Here is a 16,698-nt window from a genome sequence, read left to right as displayed (position 1 = left end):
CCACGCCACGCTTTTGTCATTACGCTGCAAATGAAAATCGTGCGCCACTGACGGATGGCTTGTCAATTACACCTAAGCGACATTCCAGTCGGAAATTTAGCCATTCAGCCTATTGGCCGGTTGAACGGTGTAGAGATAGTGATACGAGTATCTTAAGTGTACAAAACATCGAATGAGGTCCGATGGCAGGTGATCGCAGAGTGGTAAAGATTGGATCGAAAGGAGAAACAAATCAAGGCGAAGGAATCCCCAGAGAAGAAACCTACAGGGAATGGAAAGTCGAATCAACAGTGGTCAAGTAATGTAACCATGGATCCGGGAAACACCTGACTGACTCGGAGGGATATATAATTATAATGATCCAGTACATTGTTGTATCTCTCGTTCGTCTTACCACCATGCAACTCTGTACCTGACGGTCCAAATCCTATTCAGTCTTGGCTTAGATTAAACGAGATCACTACCCGAGTACTGTATCACCGTCGATACCAAGAAAATGAATTCCGCAAATGCGTGCCATCATTCGCGACCAAGCCAGGCAACTGTTGAGGGGGCATCGGAAAATCGCCGGTAGTTCCAGACCTTTCACAAGGCCATTCGCCTGCGCCAATTCAACTGTACTACCGATCGTAGCAAAATTCCATCACAGTGCCATTTGTATGGTCAACTGGGAGGCGAGCCCAATCACGATGGTGCCCAATGGGGGCTCGCTGCACGGTGGTGAGAGTGACCGGGGCCAGGGCACGGCCACCCTCGTGATCGCCATAGGTCCATCGCCAATCCTACTGATCACAGCGGGAGCTGCCAGTAACCATACTCTATCTACCTCTGTTTCGTTGTCAGATTCCCAACTGGTCCATCCCTCATCTGTGCTACAACCTGTATACAGTGTAAATTCGCTTGATTTGACAATGTCCTTGCGCTGATGTTGCTCGAGCTTTCGACGCCCGACCGAATCACAGCTGGGCATGGCCCACATGGTTCAGCTCCTGTCAACCAAGCGCGGATCGGTATGTTTACAACGTTCTTTCTGGACGGGCACGGCGTGAATGTCATACTGTTATGGACTCGTTTGCGGCGATGGATTCGCTCGTCTATCAGCTCTGGTCCAGCCTCCGGGTTTGAGATCACGTCACAGAGATGGGCACTGCGGCCATCGTGAGGAGGGGCTTTCGCCCAGCCTCCAGACCTAAGGATGTCTTAGAAGATGAGATTTTAGTGACCGTGGATCTCCACAAGTCTACGCCGAGCAGGCATTCCCCATCTGAAGACATTCATCCCTCAACTTTTAACCCAGGCTGTTCGCATAGCTCTGACCGGCCCAGGCAGCCAGCTTCACTCGGACTGAACGGCGCAGTTGAACCCACTCTCTTGCAGCCTCGCTGTGAAATAACACAATGCGATTGTCCCAAAATGCCGCACACGGTGGATGATGTTATCTTCTCTCGACTCCCCACACGGGCAGCCTCCCACGTTCCGCGACGAGTCAGATGCGCATTTGACGTGCATATTCCTTTATAGATTATTCCTGCGGATCTGCGAGAGAATTTGGCAACAGCGGTGTGATGGTCCTGCATCGGTGGCCGTCGCTGAGAGGTGATTCTCTCATGCCTTCTCCGCTTCTTTACGCCATTTTGTGGGTATGTTGATATTTGTTTTTATATAGCAAGGGGAATTCGTCTTGCGATGGAGCGATATATGCGACTCCATCTCGCCTTCTGAGGCACTTCGAAGTAGCCTTGCGCCGTGCCTTCTGGAGGAGCTCATCGTGGTTATAATGCCAGCGATAAAGACAGAACTAGACGTCACGCCTGCGCTCTAGAAAGCTACCAAGTGACGCCCAGGCGGTAATTACTGACACAAGCATGTATCGCGACCCAGCAGAAGTCGCTCTCTACGGTTTCATGGCACATATGGCAACAGTAATAAACGGGGTATTCCTTGATTGAATTCTATTGGACCTAGTAACCACATCCCTCCAATGTATTCCAAGGCTGAAGATTCCTATACGTCCACGAGTCAGCGATTGCTCGAATAAACGACTGATCAACACGGAGAGTGATAACAGCTTTTTCAGAAGTCCATTCCATTCATTGAGCCGGTTACGAGAACCAGCCCTAAAATAAGAGGTACCAGAAAAATAAAAAAAGGTTGTGTTTCATCATATAAGGCTGTAGAGATCAAGAGACATGGGAACACTAACCTGTAAGTAATAACCAGAAAAGGGACCCTGTTAGTAGAACCAATGTGAGTGTGCAGTCGTGAAGAGCAGCATCAAGCTCCAAGTCGCCAACTTGACGAAAAGCAGGTGAGGAAAGAAACCCAGCGGCAGCAGCAGCAACAGCAGCGAAGAAAAAAGGATGCCAGATGAGCCTTAATTTAAGCGAGGCGCACCCGCACCACGTGACCCCACAAACCCGCGCGGCGTGCACACCGCCTTCCGGCCTCACTTTCAATCTTCTTCTACACGATCTTCAACGACTTGGAAGAAATTTCACTCTATCCCCGCGCAGCTCAACACCGTCGTCGACAACCAATCCGACAAATCCACCTTCATTCAAAATGGGTCGTCTTCACTCCAAGGGAAAGGGCATTTCGTCCTCTGCTCTGCCTTACTCTCGCTCTGCTCCCTCCTGGCTCAAGACCACCCGTGAGTACCGTCGTCGCAAAGGCGAAAATGCGCATGATATACTGACCCCATTCCAGCTGAGCAGGTTGTCGACCAGATCTGCAAGCTCGCCAAGAAGGGTGCTACCCCCTCCCAGATTGGTGTTGTCCTCCGTGACTCCCACGGTGTTGCCCAGGTCAAGCACGTCACCGGTATGTTGAGACTCCTCGTGGTTGATGTTGGGAGCAATGTCTAACAGTTGACGAATAGGTAACAAGATCCTCCGTATCTTGAAGTCCAGCGGTACGCCAATCCCCCTCCCCCATACCCCCAGATGAGAAGGAAATGGTCGAACGCGAGTCGAGAGCAGCTTTCCCCTCTGGTGAAAGTCGGCGCCTTGACCCGTTCTCATATCCCTCATCGTATAAAACAAAATTATGCCTCTGCTTGGTCAAAACAAGGCTGACAGAGTGATTTTTTCAGGCCTCGCCCCCGAGCTCCCCGAGGATCTGTACCACCTCATCAAGAAGGCTGTTGCCGTCCGCAAGCACCTTGAGCGCAACCGCAAGGACAAGGACTCCAAGTTCCGTCTCATTCTCATCGAGTCCCGTATCCACCGTCTGTCTCGTTACTACAAGTCCGTCGGTGTCCTGCCCCCCACCTGGCGTTACGAGTCCGCTACCGCCTCCACCCTCGTTGCTTAAGTGGTTTTATACTCACTTGGGCTGGGTGTTGGTGTGTTGGCGCGGATAGGTCTTTCAAATTGGTTTCTTACCCTGAGAATGGGTGGGTTTTTAGTCATCTAGTGTTTGTTTTCCAGGCATTAGGTGGTGATGGATTATATCTGTCGTCGACAAGAAAATAAAATTTCATGACCAATTTTCTTTTCTCCTTTGGTAGAGATCGTAGTTTGTGATGTGCTTGTCGTATAGGTATTTTGGTATATATCATACCCACAGACTCTCTTGTTCGTGTTTGATCTATATTCGCCTCCCGCAAAATACCTAATCTATACAGCATCATCTGTATGGGTATATCAACATCTACAACCCGTCCACGCCAATCTATAAACCAGGAGATAACTATAGATACCTCACCTCCCTAGCAACCGCATTACACAGCTCAACCCTCACCCCGGCACCCCCCAGAACATGAATCCACAACCGCTGTGTATCACTCAACCGATCATTCTCACTCTTCACCTCAACAAACATCACCTCGCGACTCTTCACCCGCCACAGAAACAGATCCGGGATCCCACCGCCACGCTGCTGATACTCCTGCGCCAGCACCTTGCAGATCGCCGCGAGGGCCTCGCCACGGAAACACCGCACGATGTCGACGAGGTCATCCAGCTCAAAGGTCCAATCGATGCCAATGGCGCAGGGCTGACGAGGTGCTTCACGAGCATGAACAGCACGAAGGATACGCTCTGATTCGCCGTTGGTGATTTCCACCAAACGATGGTTGATCTCCGAAGCGCGAGTGGCGTAGAAGGCGTCCGTATGGAGATCCAAGGGACAGGTTTGGAAAGCCGTCTGGAAGACATTCGGGACGTAGGTGAAAAGGATGTCGTAGAAGAGGTAGCCGAACTGGTTGGTCGTCATCAGATCAATCGCGACTTCTTCGTCTCAACCGGAACAGATGAAACCCAACTCACCAGCGTCCGAACAATCCCTCCCTCAGAATGATACCCCTTCCACCCCAGGTCGCGATACCAGCTCAAACACATACTTTCGACGCGACACTCGCCCCCGTCCCGCTCATCCACCCAGACAGTCGGGCGACCACGTCTCGTCGAATCGTCCTGCGCGGGCGAATCCTCGCGCTCAATACGAATGCCCTCGACCGTCCGTTCCGCGGGCTTAGCCAACATGACATGACTAAAGTCATGCTGCTCCCGTTTAACCACCTTCAGCGCCCGCTCGAGCTTCATAATCCGCTTCTGCAGATCATAGTGGTAGATCAAGTGGCAGTCCGGATCCTGGAGTCCCTCCTCGCAGGTCTGCAACGCGATGCGTCGCCAGTGCTTCCGTTGCGCGTCCTCGCTGCGTCCGTCCCATGACACCAAGTTCCACAGATAGTGTTCCTCCAGGAGTGCTTTCCGCTGGTACCATGACCCCCGGCGTGCAGCATGAAACAGCCGCTGGCCCAGTAGCTCGGACAGAAGCCGATGCTCCTCCTTATACTCTTTAAACCTGCCTAGCGGGTAGAGGCCCTTGTGGATGATTCGCGTGTAGACCCATGCGGGGGAGAAGCGTCGCAGATACGCCCCCTCCCCGCACTCATACACGCTGTCTTCCTTCTGCTGCTCCTGCTCACAGAGCGTCTTCCACCGCGGATACACCGTGCATGCATAATCCCGGACCTGGGTTAGCGACTGCACCGTCGGCGTGCCACTAAACTCCAGGATCTTGTCTATGTTGAACTGCGTCCGCAACGCAGACTCGAATTCTAGGAGAAACGCCCGAGACGGGAAAATCGAACTCGACCGGCAGACCACATAGTCCGGGAAATTGCGGCGCGAGATCTTCGCCAGAATGATCGTGGTGAGGGATTTCTCCGTCCATTCGGTCGAGCGGTAGAAGACGAGATGGACGCGCTCGAAGAGTGCCCGTGGCGCCGTGGCGAGGCGGATGCACTCGCCTGTGTAGTCGAGGATCTTGTGGATGAAGTGGCTGGCGCGGTTGGCGGTTGCTTTGGAGTTGGTCCAGTCGAGGCCGGTTTGCTGTTGGCTGGCGCGGTGCAGGGCGGTTAGGAGGTCCTTTTTGCTTTTGCCTTGGACTTTGGCGTCTTTGGCGAGGGTCTTGAGTTCGTCGAGGAGGAGGAGGGCGCTGGCTTCTTCCAGGGTGGTGATTTGGTCTGTTTTGTCGGCGAAGTGGAATTGGGTGGCTAGTTTGGGCGTTTCGGGGTGTTCCATGTCGATGGGGGTCTCGGTTGGGCTGGGAGGGAGAGTACGGGTTCGCTGGAGGTCGTTCACTACGCTTGTGAGGTCTGAAATGTCGGAGTAGTAGCCCAGCCGGTTGATCCGGTGCCAGGCTGAGGTCTTCCGGAGAAAAAGCCGTACATACCTGTGACGGTTAGTGCGTGACAAGGGGGGATGTGAGGGCTTAGGTTGTGACTGGGACGAGCATACAAGTACTGTGATTCATATGGAAGCTCCTTCCACTGCTTGAAGACCTCCATCTCGGCCTCATCGAATAGATGCGCTTCCTCATCTAGCACAGTTTCCAGTGCGAGATTGAACGCATCCACGTAGATGGAGCTCTTCCCCTTCCGCCACTTGCCATCTCGCAGTCGTTCCCGTAGCCCCGGCTCCTCCTCATGATCTAAAATGGAATGGGAGGCCTCGTATTCCTCAATTGCATGGCTATCTGTCTCGATGGCGGGGAGCGAAGACTCGAGTTCCGTCTGGCTCGCGGGAAAGGGAAGGTCATCTCCCTCTGGCTCTTGGCCTAGACATGGTGTGCACACAGGGTCCGACACATCTGGATTCACCGCAGATGCCTCCGGTAGCTCCAGCCCATCCTCCCGGCCCGTAACAGCATCGCTCAGACTAGTAGTGTCGTCCGTATCATCCGCCGTAGTTTTTCTGCGCTTGACGGACGGCCGCAGGGTGTCCCAGTAGTCCAACAGGGACATGCTGGCAGGGCGTACTGATCAGCATGAGAGTCGCCCGAAAAGTCCCCCAAGAAACCCTGTATCTCCAACCCAACGACAACATACAACTAACAAGACGCGGAATCACGTCTCTCGACACGAGATCACCTGACCTTAATTGAAAAAGAGAACCTGTTTGTCGTGTTTGCAGAGCCATCCAATCACGACGCCGCACCAGCAATAAGCAATACACCCAAGAATCAAACAAACAAAACTCCCCCCCCTCAATGTGACAACTCGAAGCCCTGATAGAGACCTTGAAGACATAGAAAGGCCAGATCCAACATACCCCACGGCGCAAGTTTCCAAGATGGATCAACCCATGAGCGACGTCCCAGTGAGTGAACCCCCAACCCAGGCTACGTTTAACACCTACTATCCATGGCCAATCCCCACTGTGGAGAGCTCTCCCGCCACAAGGATGATTTGTTTAATGTCGAAGGAAAGCTCCATAAATACTACTACACTTTTCCTCAATCCTCAATGTTCCTGCTCTTGTGATCCTACATTGCCCTGCAGTTGCTTCCTCTCCATCCCCGGGAGTTGATACTTGGATCCAATTGATTGATCTCTCTCTCACACAAACTCACTCCCATACATCATCTCAAAACTCAAACGTCATAACCCATCAGAATCCTGTGAACTCACAACCCACAAAAAAAAAAATAACAGCCCCAGTCCCCCATCCCACCCCCAAATACCAAAGACGCCCCCTCGACAGTCGAAAAACCAACAATCATGGCCAACGACTCCGCCAACAATACCGCAGCTGCCAATACCCCGACCGGCGAGCCTGCTCCAGCCACCCCCGTCCGGCCCGGCGCGCCCCGGCTCGAGTCTACATGAACGAGAAGATCGTCCCGTATCTCTTGGAGGGAATGAAGCATGTTACGAGAGAACAGTGAGTGATATAGCCCTGTGACAGCCATCTACTTGGATGTTCGATGGGTCAGGGAATCGAGTCGACTAACTGGATCGTACGGAAATAGACCGCAGAACCCGCTCCGCGTACTCGGCGAATTCCTTATCCAGAAGAGTAATGAGGTGGAAGGGGCGAAGTCGCCTGAATAGATCCTTTCAAGTCGTATGGGTAAGAGATCGGGTTTGCATTGGGATACAGGGATATTTTGGGATTGAATGCATTTCGCTTCAGAGGAGGAAAATTTCGCGGTGATCGGTTTATTCCACCTCATCTTATGCCCCGAATGGAGCGGATATTACTTTTCTACCGGGGATAGTCAGTCATGCGCTGTATAGATAGACTGGGATGGAACAAGAGATATTTGAAAGGCCCGTGGTTGTGTCTCTTGCTGCGCATGTTCGGAACTGGGCTTTGAGGGCGGGTTCGTTAGTGGTGTTTAAGGTGGTTTGGGGTGTTTTTTCTTTGGGTTAGGGATTTTATGATACCATTTTTTTGTGCATTATTGGTGTGAGAGAATCGAGTTTGGTTATATTATCTATACTATCATATTACTATGTATATTGGGTGTGGTGGATCGGTGTGGGTTGTGTAGGTCTTTTGTTGGCAGGTATTGGTTTGGGGGTATGTTGATGTCAATATTTGATATGAGCAGAGTTATATATAGGTGTCTGGGATCTATATACTAGTAGTATTCAAGTTACTCAATTTGTTGCGTCGGAAAAATACATTGGTAGAATTTCATTAAAATAGAATGGGAATACGGATCGCGGAGATATATATATCTTCTGCGCTGACACTCTAAATCACTCCCACTATGAATTCTAGAGCTCTACCACCCATGCCTCGGCAGTATATAGACTGTTTCTGCTATTCTCAATTTTATTCAATTTACATGGGTCCCGCGTACAGCATTCCCGCACTCATAGGCTATATATTGGTCCTGGTACTTCTGCGGCTGGTTGTCATGCTGGACGATTCATTCAAACTACACTTACTTTCAGGCGTGATGAGAACACCATGTCACTAGACGTACTGCGAGGCAACGTGTGAAGGGATGATTATACAGTTAATCAAGGGCGAGGTGCCCCCTTACCTTATGGGCCAGCTCCACCTAAGCGTGCTCAGGTAAAGAAGATTGAAGAGTTGGACCTATTAGCAGCTATCTATTATAACTCCTATTCTAAACTAAACCAGTTCGGTTTCAAGGGTTTCCCTCGGCAGATATAGATGTGCTCCACAGGTGACAGCCAAAAAAAACAAACAGAACCAACGAGGTGCCTTCCTTGATCGATATCTCTAGTTGGTCAGACGAACCAGGAAAAACTGAGTGAACAAAGAGTCGACCAGCAGAGACCGTCTCTATTCCTACAAACGGATAGTATACACTTTTAACCCTAGATTCTAGAGCATAGAACGACACGGACGCAATAGCTTCTCCATAAAAAGCATGGTTCTGTCTGTTAGTGACTCGGCAAAGCAACCAAGGAACATGTCACGGCTGGCCGACAGTACCACGCAATCAAGTTCGTCTGACTCCGAGAAAAAGAACCCGAAACGAAGAAACAATACTGGACCATGGGGACAGGGACAGCCCTGAATGAGAATAGATGACTCCTTTTCCACGTGTTAGCTCGGATCGCAATACCATCTTACCTACCTCAGCAGGCCAACAGGCCATCAACGGTCGAAGTTGGTGGAACCCCGGGCTGTTGATAAGATGGCTGCTGCTATTACGTCGACATGGCTCTCTCCCGCTCGTTCTAGACGCGTACACTTCGCTCGTACTGGCGATACTACAAGCACGCAAGCAAACACGATGGCGGAACTGGCGGACCATGGCCGAACTCCGTTCAACTGCTTGTGTCCTCAGGAGGCGTGAAGAGAAATTGTGTATGGCATGATAGATATTATGTCTTTGCTTTTGGCCGTATACAGATCGAACAGTCGTTACGTAGAAAAGGTTGAATAAGACGCAACAAGGCGAACAAGCTGACTAGCGAGATAACGACCAATTTCCGGAAGAGTTGCAATGTAGAAGTGCTGAGACCCATCTGACAATCCGAGGAATTACAACGTTAAAGGTAAATATCATGTCTTTTCCTTCCCTGCCGCCAAATTTGTCCGGTGTTTCGAGCGAATTAACAAAAGAAAAATCCAGCTAGCGACTGCAGACCGACGACACAAGAGTATCTTGTTCTTCCCTTTTTTCTTTCTGTCTTTTTTTTTTTCTCTTTTTGTTTTCCGACAGGGATAAAAATGGTCGCATAACTGATGGCGTACTGAATGTCGCGAGATGACAAGTAGTAATTGCGCAGACGACTTTTTCCGATGAAAATCAAGAACAACATAAACCGACATTCCACCGTGGACCGTCGAGCTAATTCCCCATAGGCAGCGGGTATTGAATTAAGAAACCATTCCAAGGAATGTGGATGGGCGTTGGAATGTCACACAAAACAAGGACAAGGGGTAACATAAGAAACGAATAAGGGGAAGCCTAGACAGAGACTAGAGATGGGGGAAAAGAATTACGTGCCATGACCCTGAGTTTTAATCGTCGATAACTCCCAACCCTGCACCTACCTGCTACCATATCGGTCTTCACGAGGATCATACGAGCGACCGCCGCCACCGCCACCGCTGCTGCCGCCGCCGCCGGAATAACCCTCGCGGGGAGGAGGAGGAGCACCACCATGACTGTAACTAGGAGGGTTAGCATCGCGATCATAATAGCCACGGCGCTCTTCGCGGCGGTCATCGCGGCGTTCATCGCGACTGTACCGGTCTTCCCGTCCTCCCGAAGCATAACGATCGATTCCACGGTAGCTACCGTAGTCGTCCCGGTAGTCACGGCGGTAATCCCGGTAGTCACCACGGCCGCCATAGTCGCGGCGGTCACTGTAAGAGTCGTAGCGGCCATAGCGATAGTCGTCGTTGCGACGCCAGCTGCCTCCGTAAGAGCCACGTCGGTCGTCGTAGCGGTCACCGCGTCCACCACGGCCACCGCCCCGGAAGTCTGCGAATGCTGTGAGTCGATGGGGTTATTGATCTGGGCTCAAGAGTTACTGACCACGCTTGGGGGGTCCAAAGTATTTGCCAGGGGTCGGGGTGCGAGGGCGGCTACGGCGAGCCTTCTCAATGCTGAGAGTACGGCCCTCGATGACCTCACCCTGCAAACCTTCCTTGGCAGCGTCGGCTTGTTCCGCAGTCACCATCTTGACGAATCCGAAGCCACGAGATTCCTTGGTGTGGGGGTCGACCATGATCGAGCAGCTCTCGACATCGCCATATTTCTCGAAAAGACGCGAAATGTCGGACTCAGTCAGACGCGGGTGAATGCCCGTGACGAAAAGGTTGGAGCCAGTGTTGGCCGCACCCTCTTCATCCTCAAGAGGCTTACGCGGCTCGATGGGAGCCCTGCAAAAAGAATGGCGAGTTAGTTCCTCTTTTATTCCCTTAAATTCAACCAACGCCCGGCACGTGGCGAAATTTCCGGCCATGCGACATACCGGTCATCGGCGCGACCATTGGGAGAGCGGCTACGGGCGCGGTCGGCACGAGGCTCATCGCGAGGAGATGCGCTGCGTTCGTCGCGAGAGAAGCGAGGCTCGTCTAACGCGTGAGGAAGTAGACGGATCAGTATTGCTGTGGTGTTCCCAGGCGATGCCGAAGATGCTGATGTAACCATGGAACCTACCGTCATAGCGACCGTTTTCGTGATCATACTCTGTGGACATATTGACGGAAATTTATTGAACAACTAGAATATGGTTGGCAAAAAGAGCGGGTATATCACAGGGAAAGGGGCGCGTCGCACGTCGAGAATTTGATGAGAAAATGATGCAGAAAATTCAAGCACCCACACTGGTTCTGATTAGGAAGAAGAATAATCACCAATACAGGAGGAAGAATTAATCAAATCCTCCAGATGGATGAAGAGCAAGGGAAAAGAATAAGAAGGGGAGGGAAAAGAGAAAAAAGAAGAAGGAAGATGAATGGTTGTTGGGGGGAGGGATGGATGAATGATGAAAGAAGGGGGAAGAGGAAGAAAAGCAAGCAAAGCACCGAGTTCGTTCACTTCCCGTCGAAGGTCCAAGTCACCGAATTCCAGACCTTTTACGGCAAGCGGCTCTTGTGGGTGGAGCGCCAAGACCCGGCTGTTTTGTTATGATCACAACTTCTACCCATACATACATACATACATACTGTAGACACATCACAAGGAATCTTCCTGGATATCAATGAGAAATCAAATGATAATTACAATGAATTCCTAGACATACTCTCCACGGGATGCGCGCTTCAGATCCTCAGCGGCAGTAGTCCATTCCGTCGTAGATCAACCTAACTACAGTCTCGACGACCCCATCCTCAATGCTACCAGTGCAAGAAAACGAACATCTCAAGATTCATTCATCATAGTAGACGCAAAAGCACAGGGAACACATGAAATCGACAAGATGCAAGGAGAAGCAAAAGGGGGGACGCCGTAATCCGATCCGCGCCATGAGCCCGAACACAAACATGAGAGAAGAACAAGATATTAAAGAGAGAAAGGAGAAAAAGAGGTGGAAGAAATAGAGAAATGAAAAAAAAAAAAAAAAAAAAAAACACTCAAACGGGAGACCCCTTCAATCATCTATTTAAATCCACGCCAGCGTCGCCGAGTTCGATACACCTTGACGGCCTGCTCCGGTGCAGCGTCTGGTCCAGTGTCGGTGGTGGATCCCTCGATGGCAGTGCCCATCTCCCCTTCGAGTTCATCGTCCACCAAGTCTTTCAGCTCCTCCTCGTCAAGCTCACTCAGTTCTTCACTCATCCCGCGCATGACATCCCGGCCCGTCCATCGCTCTTCATGGATAGTGGTGCCCACGGGGTCGAACGGTTGCATATACCACTGGATGCCACCTTGCGCTAAAGGAAGCTGTTGGTCTCCCTTGAAGCTGGGAGGGGGTGTCAATGGCTCTTTCTGTGGTTCAGTAGGCTGATCGGTGGGCCCTAGATGATCCCCCTCTGGTTTGTCTGCGATTCCATTTGCAGCTGGTGGTGCTTCAAGAGCGGTGGACGGTGCACTGGCAGGCGGGCTCTCTTGCTTGGTAGATCCATCTTCTACCGTTGGAGTGGATACCCCAGCTCCGGGGACTTCCTGAGTCTGAGACCCTGAAGCACCATCGGGAGATTGGGCTTGGTTTGCATCTGGCATAGCGCTATCAACGGACTGTTGGAGCAACGCGGTATCCTTGGCGCCATCAGAGGGCTCCGATTTAGCAGCCACTTCCACATCTCCATTGACCTTTAGAATATTTCCATGGCGAACCTCGGGTTTGCCCGGCTCTTCATCACCAGCCGCTGGAGACTCGGCTTGGGAACCCCTTCGCGACATAACACTGTTCTCGAGCATAAGATCCAATTCCTTAAGCTCCTGTTCGAAGGGCTTACGATTCAATTCGCTTTCCTTCTTGATCGCTTCCTCTAGGGCAGGCTGAATGAATTTGATGATGCGCTTGGCCAGTTTCCGTTTCTCGCGCTGTTCTAGGCTGAGCTCCGGAGCGCGCCCACTGATCTGCATTTGAAGTTCGGCGGTGTCCCCAGCGGGCTGGACCCCAATCTCCGAGGTGAACACGCGGGCAAGATCAGCGGAGAAAGCAGAAACGGAGGTGTACCGGCGCTCTTCCAGCTTGGTGCGTATCGAGGTCAACCCCTGTCTGAAGATACCCTTGCCGTCAAGTCTGCATCGACATCAGTACAAACCCTAAAGTAGCTAGAACAAGGATACTTACCCTTGAGCTTTGTCAAAAATAGGCCAGAGTAAGGGGAAAATAGGGAAGTAGACGGTGTCAACAATACTCCGAAGAGTTTCGGCATCCTTCAACTTTTCCTTCTCACGTTTCTTCACTTCATCGCACATCGTTCTCAGCCGATCGAGATCGTCATATAGTCGTTCACCAAACTCAATGCGGCGCTGGAGCCGCTTCCCTCCGGCAGCTCCCATGGCGACATAGTCTCTTCTAGTCATTTCCATAGATGAAAAGGTCTCCAGCTGTAGCTGTAGGCGCTTCAGTAATGCGGCTCCCCTTCTCGCCTCGCGTTTGAGTGTCCAGTACTTGCACGCATCCTCGGCATATTGCTTTCTCTGACGCACACCGAAGCGCTGAAGAGAGGCAGCAACGGCATTTAGGACAACGTGCGGTACTACAGGAGCGCCAGACGGCAGTTTCCAGATAGTCTTGGGTACGGTAGGCCGTTTTCTTTTATTCCCACCAACTGTAAGCGTAATACGTGGCGTATGGGTCCGCAGTGCCTCATCGTCACCATGCTCACACCCAAGGGGGTGTGATGGCTCTAGTGCTAGCGCGGCAGCTTGACTGTCACCCCACCGTCGGCCTTGCATAGTATTACGATAGAATTCCATGGCCTCGGCTGTAGCAGCGTCCGTTCCATGTTCCCGGCGCCACTCGGGGGGAACATGTTTGTCGCAGAATGCCTTGAGCAGGTGAGTATCCATGACCGCGGGAGATCCGTGACCGGACTTCATCTTCAGATAGAGCTGAGCCCGTCGGGCACAGGTCACATGGAATGCGACGAAACAGTTCTTGTTGCTGCACTGAATCGATGCACCCATTCGCTGCCGGCAAATATAGCAATGAAGTTTCCAACGGCTCCTGGGTACTTTTTCGATATCGGTGATTGGCTCCATCAGCGACGGATTGCCAATAGACACTTCAGGGATCCATATAGCGCAAAGCAGATGAGACCACTTCGAGGTGGTAGTCTGCTTGAAGGCACCTTCGGTGTTGGGACAGAAGATGCAATTGACGGCTCCTCTCCCAACCAGTTGGCATTTACGACACAGCCATTGACCCTCGGGGATGAACGGTACGCCGTAACATTCCTGGTGCACCGCCAGATCGCATCCATCGCAGAAGACAATAGCATTGGAGTTCTCACAATCGCCATCATCGCAAATAGCACATTTGCTGTCTTGATCCTCTCCAGGCCCAGTGGTTTCGCCATTTACAGCAGCGGCAGAGCTCGAACGAGGCCGTTGCGTCTGGGGAGGTTTTGGGTTTGGTTTTGGGATGCGCTTCTCGAGCGCATGCCACTCTTTCTCAATCTTTGTCATAGTGATTTCGAAGACAGCGGGTTTGATAGGCTCCAGCTGATCCTCTCTCCGCTTTCCATTATACTCCTCTAGCCACTTTTCGTCTTGCTCATCCATGTCATATTCTACTCTTCCAACAGACGTGTTGGGTTCCTCCTCAGTTCCCACGGGATTGACAGCATCGAGGTCGTCCTCCTGCGGTGCCTCAGTTATCCGGATCAATCGACGATCGTGGCGAAGGAAAAGGTCAGTCTCCTGGTATCCCACGCTTGCCATCGTCCGGTCAACATAGTTTTGTTGGCCTACTCCTGGTTTATCGTAGAAAACAAAAGGATCTCGTAGTCGGAACGAGGGTTTAGGAAGGGTTAGCCTCTCACGAGGGTTTGGACCAGGAGGTGGAACAACTTTTGGTTGTGGTGTAATTCCAAGGGCGTTTAGAATGGCCTCAGGACGGCGGGGAGGGCGGCCTGGGCGGCGTTTGATCGGTGTAGGTGACGTGCCATTAGCATGAGCTCGGATAAGTTCAGCTAATGGGTCTTTATCATTGCTGAGGTTGAGGCCATTCGGAGAAAGGATATGGGCTACATGCGCGGATGGAGCTGGCTTATCCACCTCCTCCGCAGGGAAGACTACAAACTTCGTTTCAATATCCAGGTCCGGATGAAATTCTTCCCACCCTCGCTCCTCCCGCGGCTTATATCCATCTCCTTGTTGTAAAGCGAGAGCAGCAGCGGTCGAGGAGCCAAAACGGCCGCCGCGACTTTGGCTTTTGTCTCTTGTGAGACGCGCAGATGGTGGTGTCGTTGGGACGGGGGGTGGCGGAGGAGGGAGCTGTAAGTGTTGCACTTCGGTTTCTCGTGCATGGCGGGTTCGGGGGGTGGAGTTGCGTGAAACTGGCGCCGGTTTGGCAGGTTTGGGTGGCCTCGCAGGTTTCGCCGGCTTAGGCGGCTTCGTCTCTCGCACATCAAGCTCGATGTATCTGCCTCCACCACCCGGTCCACCAGGGACGTATTTCCGCTTTTTGAGGGGTGGTCCATCGCCGGGAGTAGCGTTTGAGTTCTGGGTGCCTTTCAGCACCGCTTTGGGTTGGGTCTTAGGCGGCCTTCCGGGGGATGACCGATATTTATTCGAAGCTAATGGCGCCATGTTTGCGGTCGGGAAAAGAATGATCAGCCCGCTGTGTATGGGATGATATACAAAAGAATGGATGTTGATTAATGTCGTTGAGCTTGTCGCTTCAGCCTCACGTTGCAATCAAACAGAATCTCGCGGCGCCGCGTAGCACAAGGAAACCGGGTCAAGTAAAGGAGAAATGTCAATCATGACTCAATATCAACCGAAAAAGACAATAAAGAGCAAGGAAATGAAGGGCAGCGGTGTCACAGCCATCGACGGCGAAGGGAAGACGCGAAAGCGAGGAGTGTCCGTTATCTCACTTGCCCGGCGGCACTAAACCATCTTGAGCCAAGGCGGAGAGACTCCACCTGACATTTTGGTCCGATTTAATCAACGCGGAGCTTCTTCCATTGAAAGCCCACAGTTTAAATCAATCAATCAATCCAATCCGATTTGATTGAGCTTCGCTCCCTTCCAATATGAGTGGTCCTGGCGATGATCGGTAATCGTCTTCCCTTCGATTTCCCCCCCCAACCCTGAACTTTTCTCTCTAAATACCTTCCCCCCCCCAATTACGTATTTATCTCCAGCCGCCCTTAAATACTAACGTCCGAGATCTCCTGCTAGATGGCGCGGGGGCCGCACGTATGACCAAAACCGCCAGTCGGGACAAAGGCACTCCTTGCACAGAACAATGAGCGCGCACAGTGGCTCTCGTGGCGGACAGAACCAGAATTCCTGGGGAGAGTCGCGTGATCAACTTTCCACTGGACCAGCCCAGGAGCAACATGTTCCCGTGCGAGGCTTCAATGCCGCCGAGGCGAAGGGGGCTCTCAGAAGAAGTATGCTCCCCCATGATCCCTCTGTGATGCATTATTCGCTAACGGAACGTGTGCGATTAGATTCAAGAGGTACGGCATTCCAGAGGAAGCTTGCGACGTCGAACCAACACCCAATGGGTCGCTAACCATTCTCGTAGAGCCGAAGCCCTTCTTCTATAAACCTGGTGGAAAGGACACAAATCGCTCTGGGCCTTGGGGCTCGAAACGTATGTCGCCCGACTGATTAGTCCCCTCCATTTCGTCGTGTTGACGTTCATGCTACAGCGAACACAATGGCCAACGGCAAGGACTTTTTCCTCGAGCTTCGGAAACAAATCACCACTTTGCGGCAAGGTGACAATGTCGCAGGTGGCTGACTTGGAATGTCATCTTTAATCAATAGATAGTTCGATGCGAGAAGTCACCAGCGTCACGCCTATCTAGCCAAAATTCAGCGGTAGTTGGGTCC

The 16,698-nt window shown here is 51.8% G+C and overlaps 5 protein-coding genes across 5 annotated transcripts; 2 read left to right on the top strand and 3 right to left on the bottom strand.

Annotated features, from left to right (window-relative positions):
• Positions 1-2,562: 2,562 nt before the first annotated feature.
• Positions 2,563-3,312, top strand: ABOM_000763 (40S ribosomal protein uS15; the record flags this gene model as incomplete). The annotated part of the gene is made up of 4 exons (XM_022527893.1): positions 2,563-2,650; positions 2,707-2,820; positions 2,879-2,911; positions 3,092-3,312. The coding sequence occupies 4 exons, from the start codon at positions 2,563-2,565 to the stop codon at positions 3,310-3,312; spliced, it is 456 nt and encodes a 151-aa protein (XP_022394506.1).
• Positions 3,313-3,690: 378 nt separating this feature from the next.
• ABOM_000762 (fanconi-associated nuclease 1) lies at positions 3,691-6,250 on the bottom strand (the record flags this gene model as incomplete). Its single annotated transcript, XM_022527892.1, has 3 exons — positions 3,691-4,200; positions 4,269-5,679; positions 5,745-6,250. The coding sequence occupies 3 exons, from the start codon at positions 6,248-6,250 to the stop codon at positions 3,691-3,693; spliced, it is 2,427 nt and encodes an 808-aa protein (XP_022394505.1).
• A 3,519-nt stretch (positions 6,251-9,769) lies between these two features.
• On the bottom strand, positions 9,770-10,927 carry ABOM_000761 (RNA recognition motif domain-containing protein; the record flags this gene model as incomplete). The annotated part of the gene is made up of 4 exons (XM_022527891.1): positions 9,770-10,206; positions 10,261-10,607; positions 10,700-10,802; positions 10,888-10,927. The coding sequence occupies 4 exons, from the start codon at positions 10,925-10,927 to the stop codon at positions 9,770-9,772; spliced, it is 927 nt and encodes a 308-aa protein (XP_022394508.1).
• Positions 10,928-11,829: 902 nt separating this feature from the next.
• ABOM_000760 (putative PHD finger domain protein) lies at positions 11,830-15,438 on the bottom strand (the record flags this gene model as incomplete). The annotated part of the gene is made up of 2 exons (XM_022527890.1): positions 11,830-12,919; positions 12,971-15,438. The coding sequence occupies 2 exons, from the start codon at positions 15,436-15,438 to the stop codon at positions 11,830-11,832; spliced, it is 3,558 nt and encodes a 1,185-aa protein (XP_022394507.1).
• Positions 15,439-16,102: 664 nt separating this feature from the next.
• Positions 16,103-16,606, top strand: ABOM_000759 (uncharacterized protein; the record flags this gene model as incomplete). Its single annotated transcript, XM_022527889.1, has 3 exons — positions 16,103-16,250; positions 16,388-16,456; positions 16,515-16,606. The coding sequence occupies 3 exons, from the start codon at positions 16,103-16,105 to the stop codon at positions 16,604-16,606; spliced, it is 309 nt and encodes a 102-aa protein (XP_022394308.1).
• Positions 16,607-16,698: the final 92 nt, after the last annotated feature.

This window comes from Aspergillus bombycis (genome assembly GCF_001792695.1).
Source record: "Aspergillus bombycis strain NRRL26010 chromosome Unknown contig00002, whole genome shotgun sequence".
NCBI classification, from domain to species: Eukaryota; Fungi; Ascomycota; class Eurotiomycetes; order Eurotiales; family Aspergillaceae; genus Aspergillus; species Aspergillus bombycis.
Note: the sequence above shows the minus strand (reverse complement) of the source record. Positions and strands in the feature narration are given on the sequence as shown.